This window comes from Entelurus aequoreus, linkage group LG17 (genome assembly GCF_033978785.1).
Source record: "Entelurus aequoreus isolate RoL-2023_Sb linkage group LG17, RoL_Eaeq_v1.1, whole genome shotgun sequence".
NCBI lineage: Eukaryota > Metazoa > Chordata > Actinopteri > Syngnathiformes > Syngnathidae > Entelurus > Entelurus aequoreus.
In genome coordinates, this window is record NC_084747.1 from 14655320 (window position 1) to 14670089 (window position 14770).

The following is a 14770-nucleotide window of genomic DNA, read 5'->3' on the forward strand; positions in this document are numbered from 1 at the left end:
AATAACCATTTGACTCAAAACATGAGAACACACACAGGTGAAAAAATAATTAATTGTTCAGTTTGTGGCAAAAGCTTTTTTCAAAATTGCCGTTTGGCTCAACACATGAGAAAACACACAGGTGAAAAACCATTTAACTGTTTAATTTGTGGTAAAAACTATTCTTTAAAGGCCTACTGAAATGATTTTTTTTTTTATTTAAACGGGAATAGCAGATCCATTCTATGTGTCATACTTGATCATTTCGCGATATTGCCATATTTTTGCTGAAAGGATTTAGTAGAGAAAATCGACGATAAAGTTCGCAACTTTTGCTCGCTGATAAAAAAAAAGCCATGCCTGTACCGGAAGTAGCGTGACGTCACAGGAGCTAGTATTCCTCACAATTCCCCATTGTTTACAATGGAGCGAGAGAGATTCGGACCGAGAAAGTGACGATTACCCCATTAATTTGAGCGAGGATGAAAGATTCGTAGATGAGGAACGTTACAGTGAAGGACTTGAGAGGCAGTGATGGACGTATCTTTTTTCGCTCTGACCGTAACTTAGGTACAAGCTGGCTCATTGGATTCCACACTCTCCTTTTTTTATTTAGGATTACGGATTTGTATTTTAAACCACCTCGGATACTATATCCTCTTGAAAATGAGAGTCGAGAACGCGAAATGGACATTCAGTGCCTTTTATCTCCACGACAATACATCGGCGAAATGCTTTAGCTACGAGCTAACGTGATAGCATCGTGCTTTAACTGCATATAGAAACAAAAAAATAAACCCCTGACTGGAAGGATAGATAGAAAATCAACAATACTATTAAACCGTGGACATGTAAATACACGGTTAATACTTTCCAGGCTGGCGAAGGTTAACAATGCTGTGCTAACGACGCCATTGAAGCTAACTTAGCAACTTAGCAACGGGACCTCACAGAGCTATGCTAAAAACATTAGCTCTCCACCTACGCCAGCCAGCCCTCATCTACTCATCAACACCCGTGCTCACCTGCGTTCCAGCGATCGGCAGAAGGACGAAGGACTTCACCCGATGCGTTTGGCGGCCCGGAGAGGTAGGAAGTCTGGGTGAGGTCGGCGGCTAGCGCGGCTAGCGCGGCTAGCACGGCTAGCGCTCCAACAAAGTCCTCCTGGTTGTGTTGCTGTAGTCCGCTGCTAATACACCGATCCCACCTACAACTGTCTTCTTTGCAGCCTTCATTGTTCATTAAACAAATTGCAAAAGATGTCCAAAATACTGTGGAATTATGAAATGAAAACAGAGCTTTTTGTATAGGATTTTACGGGTACCATAACTTCCGTTACTCTGACTTCGTCACGCGCATACGTCATCATACCGCGACGTTTCAGCCGGATATTTCCAGGGAAGTTTTAAAAGTCACTTTATAAGTTAACCCGGCCGTATTGGCATGTGTTGCAATGTTAAGATTTCATCATTGATATATAAACTATCAGACTGCGTGGTCGGTAGTAGTAGGTTTCAGTAGGCCTTTAAAACCCCATTTTTCCCAACACATGAGAACACACACAGGTGAAAAACCATTTAACTGTTCAATTTGTGGTAAAAACTATTATTTCAAGAACCGTTTGAGTCAACACATGAGAACACACACAGGTGAAAAACCATTTAGTGGTTCAGTTTGAGGCAAAAGCTTTTCTATGAAGAGCCATGTGACTAAACACATGAGAACACACACTGGAGGAAAAAAAATGTAGTTGTTCAGTGTGCTGTAAAAGGTTCCCACATAATGCAGACGCAGTAAAACACATAAGGACACACAAGGGAAAATAACCAATTAGCTGTTTAGTTTGTGGTATGTTGCTCACATGTGGCGACATCCACCCTACCCAGGGACTTTTCACTGCTTCTTTCTCAAATATCTGAGGTATTCATACAAACTTGGATTATTTGGCGCATAATCTTATCTACTCATGACTCCGGCCCGCGAGATGAGTTTGCGAAGTGTAAAATTCAGCTGCATTTTGTAATGAAAGACACTGCTGTTCTTAATACATCAATGTCAGGCTGACAATCGCTCTTCCACTTTCTCCAAACACGAGAACAAAGCAGCTCCTACTGACTTGTGATTGGTCAGACCGTGCCCGTCTTAATCACATGGCTAATTTCTAGGGGTGTAACGGTACGTGTATTTGTATTTCGGTACGGGGGTTCCGGTTCGGTTCGGAGGTGTACCGAACGAGTTTCCACACGAACATATTAAGTAGCGTAACGCACGTTGTGTAAACAATGCACACCGAGGCACAACACACGGCATGCTAGCAGCTAGCGGGCTACGATAGACTGACCATACGTCCTCTTTTCACCGGACATGTCCTCTTTTGCGGAGCTGTCAGGGCGAAGTGTCTTAAATGCCTCAAATGTCCGGCATTTTGAGTTAGGGTTGCGTGTATTTTCAATGTACGTTCAGGGTTAAGAAGGGGTTAAAAACAAAACAAATTGTGCGCGCAGCAGCATTGGTGAGGGAGGGGCAGAGACAGAGAGAGCGAGAGAGTTATGATAAATGCGCATGCGTCGCCAGGCTCTGCTTTTTATCCATAGATTTATCAGATTACATTTTTTATTATCTATAGCAGGGGTGTCAAAAGTGTGCCCCGGAGGCCATTTGCGGCCCACAGCTAATGTTTTAAAGGCCCACGGCACATTCTAAAAATACTATTAAAATAAACAAAAACATAACAAAAGTGAAATAAAAAATCTTAAAGGTTAAATGTCATTTAGAAAAAGTTGCAATGTTGACTAATAAAACAGAGCTGTTTTTTTTTCTTTCAAACGGTCATTGCTCAATACATAATATTGATTTAAAATCAATTTTATTATGAATTATTGACCTATGCAAGGTTCGGATTACTTCACATCAAATATTCCACTAAGAAAAATGTTTTTGGTGGAAGATTTTGCAAATTTGGTAAAAAAAATAATAACCCAAAAATGTATATTTGGTTGTTTTCTTACTGTACCGAAAATGAACCGAACCGTGAACTCTAAACCGAGGTATGTACCGAACCGAAATTTTTGTGTACCGTTACACCCCTACTAATTTCAATACAATAAATTGCGATGTAACACCATTGAATATCTTATATGCTCAAACAGTAATGTGTTTATATAAGTTTGGATTGGGTTATGATTAGGGTTGGATATCGAGTATCGAGTATCGATTGGAACCGGGACTAACTTTCCGATTCTCCCGGAATCGTTCAAAAGTTTAAATTTTGATTCCTATTTTCGATACCAGTCCGCCGACCGGAAAAAAATATGTCAGCCGAACCGGAAGAAGAAGCCGCTGAACACCAACGAAGAAGCGCCCACCGCTGGAAGTGTTAGCATAGCCGAGCGAGTCAGTCAAGCTCAAACATGGATAGCGGGCGTCGGCGGTCGAAAGTGTGGCTTTACTTTACAAAAAAAAATGAAATAATCGCGAAATAACAGAGCTCCATGTCCATCAAGAAACGAGTGGAGAGAGAGCTGCAGATGTACCAGGACGTTCCACCGATACTTATGTCTGACGACCCTGCTGCATGGTGGTGGTCCGGTGGAACCAACAAAAGACTTACCCTTTGCTGTCAGATCGCGCTTTCTCCTATTTATGCGTTCAAGCTTCTTCCACACCCAGCGAACGTGTATTTTCCACAGCAGGAGACACTATCTGTCCAGAACGCTCACGCATCCTGCCTGAGAAGGCGGATATGGTCATTTTCCTAAACAAGAACTGTCTCTGATTTTATACTGTACCTGCTGCTAATCTGGACTGGGTTTTGCAAGTTGTTTCTTATTGTTTATTTGCTTTTCTGCACCAGGTTAGCCCATCAGTGGGAGCACGGTAACATTTTTAAGTACCTGCAGCATCATACACTTGTGTGTGTAAATGTGTTTTCATGAGGTTTCCTGCAGCATCATACACTTGTGTGTGTAAATGTGTTTTTATGAGGTTTCCTGCAGCATCATACACTTATGTGTAAATGTGTTTTCATGAGGTTTCCTGCAGCATCATACACTTATGTGTAAATGTGTTTTCATGAGGTTTCCTGCAGCATCATACACTTGTGTGTGTAAATGTGTTTTCATGAGGTTTCCTGCAGCATCATACACTTGTGTGTGTAAATGTGTTTTCATGAGGTTTCCTGCAGCATCATACACTTATGTGTAAATGTGTTTTCATGAGGTTTCCTGCAGCATCATACACTTGTGTGTGTAAATGTGTTTCATGAGTTTTCCTGCAGCATCATACACTTATGTGTAAATGTGTTTTCATGAGGTTTTCAAAAATAAAGCTCTCTTGAGGAAAGTGTACCCCTGGGAAAATGTGTTCATAATTTATAATATTTATATTCAAGTTCATAGATTTGATATTTATATTGTAGTTGAAAACAGCCCTGTGAGGAATTTATAGTAAAGCTCATAAAAAGTTAATAGAATTAAAATTGATGGAGAATGTCAGACTATTTCGTTCAGAAAGACTGTAGGTTAGCTAGCTCATTTAAAATATCCTAAACTTTTTTTTTTACCCTGCCTCTTAAAAGAATCTGAACCGAGAATTGTCAGGAATCGGAATCGAAACAAAGAATCGGAATCGTTCAAATTCAAACGATACCCAACCCTAGTTATGATGTTTGTAATGGGGAAATACGTTAATGTGTCTTGTTTTCATGTTTGCATTTAAGATAGTTGCCATTTAGCATGATAGCTGTTAACTGGCGATTAGTGATGTTAAGTGCCTAAGATGGTAGTTATTGATTAGCAGTGTGATGAGGGCTTTCTGCTGGTGAGTGATTAGCACTACAGTTAGAGCCACCTATCGCTAGGTAGAAATGAGCAGTTTCACCAACATTTTTATGTGAAACCATATTACTAACTGTCTGGTGTTTTACAGGATTCATGGAAGTTTATTGTCATACCAGCACACGATACACATGAGATGGCACACAATTTAGTAGCACGTGAACAATAGGATTGGTCCTGGTGGAGATCTACACTCTTAGTGCTTTTCTTCTTTATTCAGAGTAATGATTTGACTTTCTAAAGGTTTTTAACTAAAACAACTAAGTAGGTTGAAAAATATTTCTGTTTCTTGTAGTATTTAAGATATATGATTTTTTTCTTCGATGTATGCCCTTTTTCTGGTTTGAACAACAGCCATCGGAAATGTCTGTGCACGTGCTTTTATATATATTTTTTTTATTTTCAAAGCGTATTATTTGATGTTAGATACTTTTGCTAACAATTGTTTTAAAACAAAATTAAATTGCCTTTATTTTGAAAAACTACTGCTGAAGAGTAGGAAACGGAAGTTGCAGGCATCTAGCGCATGCGCAAATGTACGTGAAGCCAAGCAAGAAGACGAAGACCGCATGCTATGGTTGTTGGGAGATTTTGCGAATTCACGATCTTAAAGTCATATGATTCACAGCAAATATAGCAACAAATATCTCAATTGGTATTTTCCAAAGCCACGAAACGTGCATTGAGTTTGGAGCGATATCTGAAGTGAAGATTGAAGACGTGATAGAAGATGGACGACTACTGCTATGCTAAGATGGCGACGTCCGCTAAAAGAGAACATGAAAGAGAATCAGCGCCACCAACTTCCAGCAAATCACCAACGGAGATAAAGACGAAAGATGAAGGTGAGTGACTTGAAGTTTTGTCATTTGAAAGCTATTTCAAGCCTTTAACATCGAAATGAGCCGACCTTGTTGAAGAATGTAAAGAAAGAGCCGCCATGATTGTTAGCTTGAAGAAGGCAGTGGAGTTCACATCAGAGGAGATGAAAGAATGCAAAAGTCAAATTTAGAAACTAAAAGCAAAACAACAACTCTGTTAGGCTCGTTTGGTGTGTTTTTATATTCATCATGTCGTGGTTTAGAGGTAAGGTGAGTATTTAGTCACATTTAACAAAGTCTCTGTACAGTTTGTCGTGTCGTCAAGTAACAGAAAATAATGGACGTGTTCAAGTCGCGAGCAACGACTCGTTAGCAGCGTGTTTTGAAGACTAGCCTACAGTTGTTTGGTCGATGTCTGAAATTTTTCATCAAAACAGAAGAGTTCCTCATTTTTGAATTGTATTTCCTTGTTCTTAGTAGATAAAGGGAACTGCAAAAAATGTCAATATTGGCTTTATTTTAACAGAACATCTTACACTACATTAAACACTCACAGGCAAAGAACAATTTTACAAGGTTCAAATATAAATTAAAATGCATTAAACACATTGGGCTTTTCTTGTTGCATTCAAAGAAAAAATTAAAATGTACCATATTACTTATAGTCTGCTATAAACAAGGATTAGATGACAATAGAACATAAAGTTTTACTGACATCATATTAAATTATTCATGATTTATGTTTGCCACTCCTGGTCTGTGCTTTAATAAATATACAATTATTAATGATTAAGTACTAAAAACAAAACTATGGATAAATGTACACAGATAAGCCATGTAGCAGGTAAAACACATTTATTAAAGACAAAACACAAATTGTAGGAATTTGTTACAAAATGTAGTCATTTCACTTGCATTAGTGTTGGCCCTGCGATGAGGTGGCGACTTGTCCAGGGTGTACCCCGCCTTCCGCCCAAATGCAGCTGAGATAGGCTCCAGCACCCCCCCGTGACCCTGAAAGGGACAAGTGGTAGACAATGGATGGATGGATAGTTGACTGCTAATTGGGCAGTTTTAACGGCGCTAATATTTGGCATCAAGCCAAGCAGCTGTGTGCGCGTCTACGTATCTACATGTGCACAGCAGGGGAGCTGGTTAACTTATGAGAGTAGTATGTGTGTTTGTGAGAATGTCAACGTGTTGTCTGAGTGACGTCAGTGAGTGAGCGGGCGAGTAAAGAGAGAGCAGCAGGACAGGTGTAACAACTACATTATACCTGTCACTATTTAAACTCCTTGTGCAGATCTGAATGCTTATTATTTAAATGTTGACCTAAGTCTGAAGCAAAGGTGGTAATACTAATCACCACATTTGGCAAGGCGTGTTTTAAAGCAGCTGTTGTGAGAGTAGCATATGTGTGTGTGTGGGGTGAGTAACGTGATTAAGATTAGATTAGATTAGATTTAATAGTACTTTATTGATCCCCGAGGGGAAATTAGATTTTCAGCACAATCCCATTCAAGATCAGACAAAACATTACAGGGAGACAGAAAAAGGATCACTGATGGGTCAGCCAGAAAGTCCAGTGCCCCTTTCAATAAAAAGGTGAGAAACAGGTATATGTCGGGGAGGGAGGAGAGTAAAAAAATATTCAGTCAAAGGCTGGACTCCAGGGCGGGGGTCCAGACTGAGGCCAAGGGAAAAAAACTCACAGCCATAGAACACATAAAGACGTTAATCAACAAAACTCGCGACAGAGGGGAGCGTGAGGGGCCACGAAGGCCAGTCGCTGTGTGCGTGTGCCCATCATTCAGGGTGAGTTGTTGTTGTGTCTATAGGCCCGGAGTCGCTCTGCAGGCAGTGCAAGCAAAGTTCAACTCCCAGGTGTTGTTGAGGAGGGAGGGAGGGTAGTCAGAGTGTCCCTCGCTGAGGTGTCCTTCAGGGATGTTTCCCAACAGCCTTTCTTCTGTTTTTGAGCAGCGTCAAGGCCATGTGAGGGAGTCAGATCGTAGATTAGGAATGTTGTTTTCCAAGCAAGCAGACATTTTCATGGCCTGTCTTCTCTAGGCGTCCAGGCCAGCTCTCAATCCAATTTTTCCAATCCAGCAAGCCTCTCTATGATGTGATCCATCTTGCCATTTAGTTCAGAAATCGCCACAGTCTGTGATCCCACAGCTCGACAAAAGCCTTCCATTGTGACGGACAGCCTTTGGGCTCCTTGTAAGTGAGTGGGCAAGTAGGGAGAGGTAGTGGTAGCATGTGCAGGAGTGTTAATAGCATGGTGGATGTCCGGTTGTGCTCTGTGGAAATAATAAATAAAGTGAGCAAGTTGTAACTAATCGACGGCCTCGTCCTTCCGACCAAAGAGCGGAGCTTTATGGACCCAGTGTTACCCCCGACAAAACATGGGCCCTGGAGGGAACGTCTCCCCTGCGCTCCTCGACCACGGTCTGGGAGCCCACAAACAGGAAAGGTGTAAAGCAACCCTTGCTGAGCGGCGGCTCCCTGTTTAAAGTGTCACCTTTATTGTTAGTTTAGAAGCCCAAATACCTCCATATTGCACTTCACGCACCCTCTTTATTAACCAGTAGAATTGTCCTTTGTTGCCTTTCTTCCTCTCCACCATGTTATTGCTTGTATGCACTTTGTGTGTGCGTTTTGACACACTCAACATCATGCGCCTCGGCTCTGTAGTCACCGCCACACAGCGGCATTCAGATGAAAGAACGGTACCGGTACTTTTCAAAGGTGGTGTAGTACTGATTTCAATTGATTAGTACCACTATACTTTATTAGTAGCAGTATACTGTACAACCCTACTACACACACATACAGTACATAGAAGAAAGTGTGTTTTTGTTGTTTGTGTCTTGCAGACGTCCAGCAGCTGATCGGTAATCCAGAAGAAGTTTCCCCTCAGTTAGGGGGGAGCTCCACTTTGAAGCAGGAGACTCCACAACCACCCTGCATTAAAAAGGAAGAGGAGGAACTCTGCATCACTCAGGAGGGAGAGTGTCTTCTAGGACGAGAGGAAGCTGATTACACCAAGTTTCCACTGAGTATTATCTTTGTGAAGACTGAAGATGATGAAGAGAAACCACAAGTAGACAACCTCTTAGCTCCACTGTCAGATAGTGAGGCTGAAGACGAGGTTGAAGTAACTTTGAGCAGTGATAAAGACTGTGAAGGTGATATGAGGACTCACACTGACAACAATCACTCTGAATGCTCTTCAAAGAAGAGAGGTAAAACATGTTTGAGCTGCTCCGTTTGTGCTGAAAGTTTTACTAAAAAGAGCCTTTTGACTCAACACATGAGAACACACACAGGTGAAAAACCATTTAATTGTTCAGTTTGTGGCAAAAGTTTTCTTGTTAAGAGGAATTTGACCCAACACATGAGAACACACACAGGTGAAAAAGCATTTAATTGTTCAGTTTGTGGCAAAAGCTTTTCTCGAAATAGCATGTTGACTCAACACATGAGAATACACACAGGTGAAAAACCATTTAATTGTTCAGTTTGCTGCAAAAGCTTTTCTCGAAATTGCCGTTTGACTGAACACATGAGAACACACACAGGTGAAAAACCATTTAATTGTTCAGTTTGTTGCAAAAGCTTTACTCAAAATAGCATTTTGACTCTACACATGAGAACACACACAGGTGAAAAAACAATTAATTGTTCTGTTTGTGGCAAAATCTTTTCCCGGAATTGCCATTTGACTCAACACATGAGAACACACACAGGTGAAAAACCATTTCATTGTTCTGTATGTGGAAAAATATTTTCTCAGAATTGCCATTTGACTCAACACATGAGAACACACACAGGTGAAAAACCATTTAATTGTTCAGTTTGTGGTAACAGCTTTTCTCAAAATAGCATTTTGACTCAACACATGAAAACGCACATAGGTGGGAAAAGATTTAATTGTTCAATTTGTGGCAAAAGTTTTTCTCGAAATTTCCGTTTGACTCAACACATGAGAACACACACAGGTGAAAAAACATTTCATTGTTCTGTATGTGGCAAAATCTTTTCTCAAAATAGCCATTTGACTGAACACATGAGAACACACACAGGTGAAAAACCATTTAAGTGTTCCGTTTGTGGCAAAGGCTTTTCTCGAAATTTCCGTTTGACTCAACACATGAGAACACACACAGGTGAAAAACCATATAATTGTTCAGTTTGTAGCAGAAGATTTTCTAATAAGAACAAATTGACTCAACACATGAGAACACACACTGGACTAAGACCATTGAATTGTTCAGTTTGTGGTAAAAGCTTTCCTCATAACGGCTCTTTGTGGCGACACATGAGAACACACACTGGAGAAAAAACATTTAGTTGTTCAGTGTGCTGTAAAAGGTTCCCACATAATGCAGCCGCAGTAAAACACACAAGAACACACAAGGGAAAATAACCAATTAGCTGTTTAGTTTGTGGTATGTTGCTCATATGTGGCTACATCCACCCTACCCAGGACCTCCTCACTGCTTCTTTCACAAATATCTGAGGTATTCATACAAACTTGGAGCATAATCTTATCTACTCATGACCCCATGTCTTCTCTGTATCTGAAACCTTCCTGAACAGTAAAATAGATGATGCTTCAAGTGCTTGGTTACTCCTTCTTCAGTCCAGGGACCTGGGGCCTCATGTGTCAAGTTTGTGCACGCTCCAAAACCTGCACTACACCCTTTTTCACGGCAAAGTTGAGATGTATCAAAACTGACGTTGACGCATAAGTGATGCTGGGTAACTGTTTGCATAACAAACTGCCAACTTTTACTCCTCAGACTGATTGATGTGCAAATCAGAGACATATGAACAATTAACCCACAACACCCACAACCAAACCCCCACCTCCCTCGACATTCGGTCATAACCGGTTTGAGATGAGTTTGCGAATTGTAAAATTCAGCTGCATTTTTTAATGAAAGAAACTGCTGTTCTAAATGTATCCACTGGATGTTGCAATAGCAATTCTGTTAGGCAAGCAAATAGTTTATACCGGGGCGAGCAAGGATACCAAGCAAGAGGTACACGGTAAAGCGGGCTGTGACTCCTCCCCCTCAATACTACGTAAAACAGGAGTAAAATAACCAATCAGTAACCCCACTTAAAATGCAGCTTTATTCATGCTTTATTTTGTTTTTGTTCAATCCTAGATGGGCTGTGACTTAAAGTTTAATTGCTTTGTAGAAACACTGAGATTGAGCCTAAATTCATTGTGTTCTTCAAGGTGTTTTTGAAAATGCACCATTTTTTATCCTCAGAATTTCTAACTAACTTGAAGTGTTTTGTCAAGAGGATTATTTGTGATGTGTACATTTTCAGAATGTGCTTGTTCTACTTTGGGCCGAAGTAAAATAAAGAAAACCATCTGAAGTTGTCATACTCGTATTTTTAAGTTATCATGCCATGATTTTTACCAGTCACGTCCATGTGGAAATAGATTTTCCTCCATGCGACCCCTGAGCTAAAATGAGTTTGACACCCCTACTGTAATCTGACTCATGTGAGCAGGTTACTGTATAAACACATTTTGTTATAAGTTATAAAAATGTGTTCAGTTCTCAGAGACACATCAATGTCAGTGTAGCTGCTGACAGAAGCAACATGTATATTTGATATATAATGTCGTAGTTGGTGAGAATAAATAAATACAATGCATAAAGATAAGTTCATATTGTACACATAATGTGATTAAAAAGGTATTTCCTTGGGTTAATTCATGCAAGTTTATGTTAACTTTATTTTTGTTAGAAAACCATGTCAATTGAGTGGGGAATATATGTTTTGTTTCCGGTTTGGTCACGTTGTTGGGGGGACAATTAATATGTGAGGGAATTAAGGAAGCAGCATGAGACGACAAGTGTTTGATGTGGAAGACGTTAGTGGAGTCTCGGATTGAAAATAAACTTTATTGCCTTGGAGTTTATGAGGCCAACGAGGTATGATTACTTCTGATATGTTTGTGAAATCTATGTGTTTTCCTTTTTGGATGTCAGACTAATTGTAAGTTCTGTTTGCTTATTTTATTACTTCTGACGGCATTATATTTGGCATCGTTGGTAACGTGAAGAAGACGTGGCTGAAATAAATGTCTGTGAGAAAAACGACCGACTTGAGCCTTGATTAAGACCTCGGAGGGAGTAACACTGATAATGGGCCACAATTTACAGGTATGCGATTTGATGAGTTTCAGAAAAAAAGTATGGGTTTCAACTAAGGCTGTCAATGTTAACGCATGTGATTATTAAAAATAATATATCGCGTTACCATAAATGAATGATGATTAATCACAGTGTTGGTTTTGACCGGCGCAGGAAGGCAGTGCGCGTCGCACAGGCAGCGATGACGTCACACACCAGTGGTAGAGGGATGTGCTCTGCGCCCACTTTCGCTTCAAAACAAACCTCGATGGAACTTCAGATAAAACTGAGGTTATTAGTCAGTAATGCAGCGACAAACTTTCTTATCGTCGGCACACATCAAGTTTAAAATAGAATCAAAGAATCAGGACGCACTTTGTTCTGTATGTTTATTAAGTAAGTGGCCAACAGAGCCTGTTATTTTGTTTTCATGTTCCCGGGTTGGTGTAAAAGAAAAAGGTCAATGGTGACGTCACACGGCAGTTTTGACACAGCAGTTTGGCTACAGTCGCCAACACGCACCGAGCAGGCATCTTGTCAGTGCAGCAGATAACTAAAGTCAGTGTACAAAAGTGAAAATAGAAGTGTTCTGCTGTCTATGCTTGCAATAAGAGCAATATTTATGTGAGCGTGTTTGTTTCCTCACTGAGTGCAGTTGGTCCGAGGTAGAGTACAAGTCATCGTTCAATGAGGATATTACTGATTGATTGATTGATTGAGACTTTTATTAGTAGGTTGCACAGTGAAGTACATATTCCGTACAATTGACCACTAAATGGTAACACCCGAATAAGTTTTTCAACTTGTTTAAGTCGGGGTCCACTTAAATTGATTCATGATACAGATATATACTATCATATATACTATCATCATAATACAGTCATCACACAAGATAATCACATGGAGTTATTTACATTATTTACAATCATGGGTGTGGAGGGGGGGTAGGATATGGACAGCAAGTAGTGGACATAGAGAGAGAGAGAGAGAGAGAGAGAGAGAGAGAGAGAGAGAGAGAGAGAGAGAGATCAGAAGGCATAAGAAAAAGTATCTGCATTTGATTGTTTACATTTGATTATTAGCAATCCGGGGAGGGTGTTAGTTTAGGGTTGTAGCTGCCTGGAGGTGAACTTTTATTGCGGTTTTGAAGGAGGATAGAGATGCCCTTTCTTTTATACCTGTTGGGAGCGCATTCCACATTGATGTGGCATAGAAAGAGAATGAGTTAAGACCTTTGTTAGTTCGGAATCTGGGTTTAACGTGCTTAGTGGAGCTCCCCCTGGTGTCATTTACGTTAAGGAAGTAGTTTGACATGTACTTCGGTATCAGGGAGGTGTAGTAGATTTTATAGACTAGGCTCAGTGCAAGTTGTTTTACTCTGTCCTCCACCCTGAGCCAGCCCACTTTGGAGAAATGGGTAGGAGTGAGGTGGGATCTGGGGTGGAGGTCTAGCAGTAACCTGACTAGCTTGTTCTGGGATGTTTGGAGTTTAGATTTGAGGGTTTTGGAGGTGCTAGGGTACCAGGAGGTGCATGCGTAATCGAAAAAGGGTTGAACGAGAGTTCCCGCCAGAATCCTCAAGGTGCTTTTGTTGACCAGAGAGGAGATTCTGTAGAGAAATCTCGCTCGTTGGTTAACCTTTTTGATTACCTTGGTTGCCATTTTATCACAGGAAAGGTTAGCCTCTAGAATGGAACCTAGGTAGGTGACCTCATCTTTCCTGGTGATAACAATGTCACCCACTTTTATAGTGAAGTCATTGACTTTCTTAAAGGCCTACTGAAATGAATTTTTTTTATTCAAACGGGGATAGCAGATCTATTCTATGTGTCATACTTGATCATTTCGCGATATTGCCATATTTTTGCTGAAAGGATTTAGTATAGAACAACGACGATAAAGATTGCAACTTTTGGTATCTGATAAAAAAAAAGGCTTGCACCTACCGGAAGTAGCGTGACGTAGTCAGTTGAACATATATGCAAAGTTCCCTATTGTTTACAATGATGGCCGCATGAAGTGAGAGAGATTCGGACCGAGAAAGCGACAATTTCCCCATTAATTTGAGCGAGGATGAAAGATTTGTGGATGAGTAAAGTGCAAGTGAAGGACTAGTGGGGAGTTGAAGCTATTCAGATAGGGAAGATGCTGTGAGAGCCGGGGGTGACCTGATATTCAGCTGGGAATGACTACAACAGGAAATAAACACAAGACATATATATACTCTATTAGCCACAACACAACCAGGCTTATATTTAATATGCCACAAATTAATCCTGCATAAAAACACCTGCGTGTTTGTTATGCTAGCTCCTAGCTCCTCTGCTAGCTCCTAGCTCCATAGAATACGCCAATACAATTCAAACACCTGATCAACACACACAATCACTCAGCCCAAAAGACCGTTTACCTAACCCAAGGTTCATCAAGCTTATATATTTTTAAAAAGTTACGTATGTGACGCGCACATACGGTGAAGTTATCGAATGTTTAGCAGCCAAGGCTGCATACTCACGGTACCTGATATTCCGCTGGGAATGACTACAACAGTAAATAAACACAAGACATATATATACTCTATTAGCCACAACACAACCAGGCTTATATTTAATATGCCACAAATTAATCCTGCATAATAACACCTGCGTGTTTGTTATGCTAGCTCCTAGCTCCTCTGCTAGCTCCTAGCTCCATAGAACACGCCAATACAATTCAAACACCTGATCAACTCACACAATCACTCAGCCCAAAAGACCGTTCACCTAACCCAAGGTTCATAAAGCTTATATATTTTTAAAAAGTTACGTACGTGACGCGCACGTAGGTACGGTACGTGTTATGCTAGCTCCTCTGCTAGCTCCTAGCTCCATAGAACACGCCAATACAATTCAAACACATGATCAACACACACAATCACTCAGCCCAAAAGACCGTTCACCTAACCCAAGGTTCATAAAGCTTATATATTTTT

The 14770-nt window shown here is 40.6% G+C and overlaps 2 protein-coding genes across 2 annotated transcripts in view; one reads left to right on the plus strand and one right to left on the minus strand.

The window, feature by feature from the left end:
• Positions 1-14770, minus strand: part of LOC133632464 (uncharacterized) — a 508815-nt gene that overhangs the window by 68284 nt on the left and 425761 nt on the right. The window lies entirely within an intron of this gene.
• Positions 8469-11021, plus strand: LOC133632525 (zinc finger protein 135-like). The gene has a single exon (XM_062024993.1). The coding sequence runs from the start codon at positions 8829-8831 to the stop codon at positions 10062-10064; it is 1236 nt and encodes a 411-aa protein (XP_061880977.1). The 5' UTR covers positions 8469-8828; the 3' UTR covers positions 10065-11021.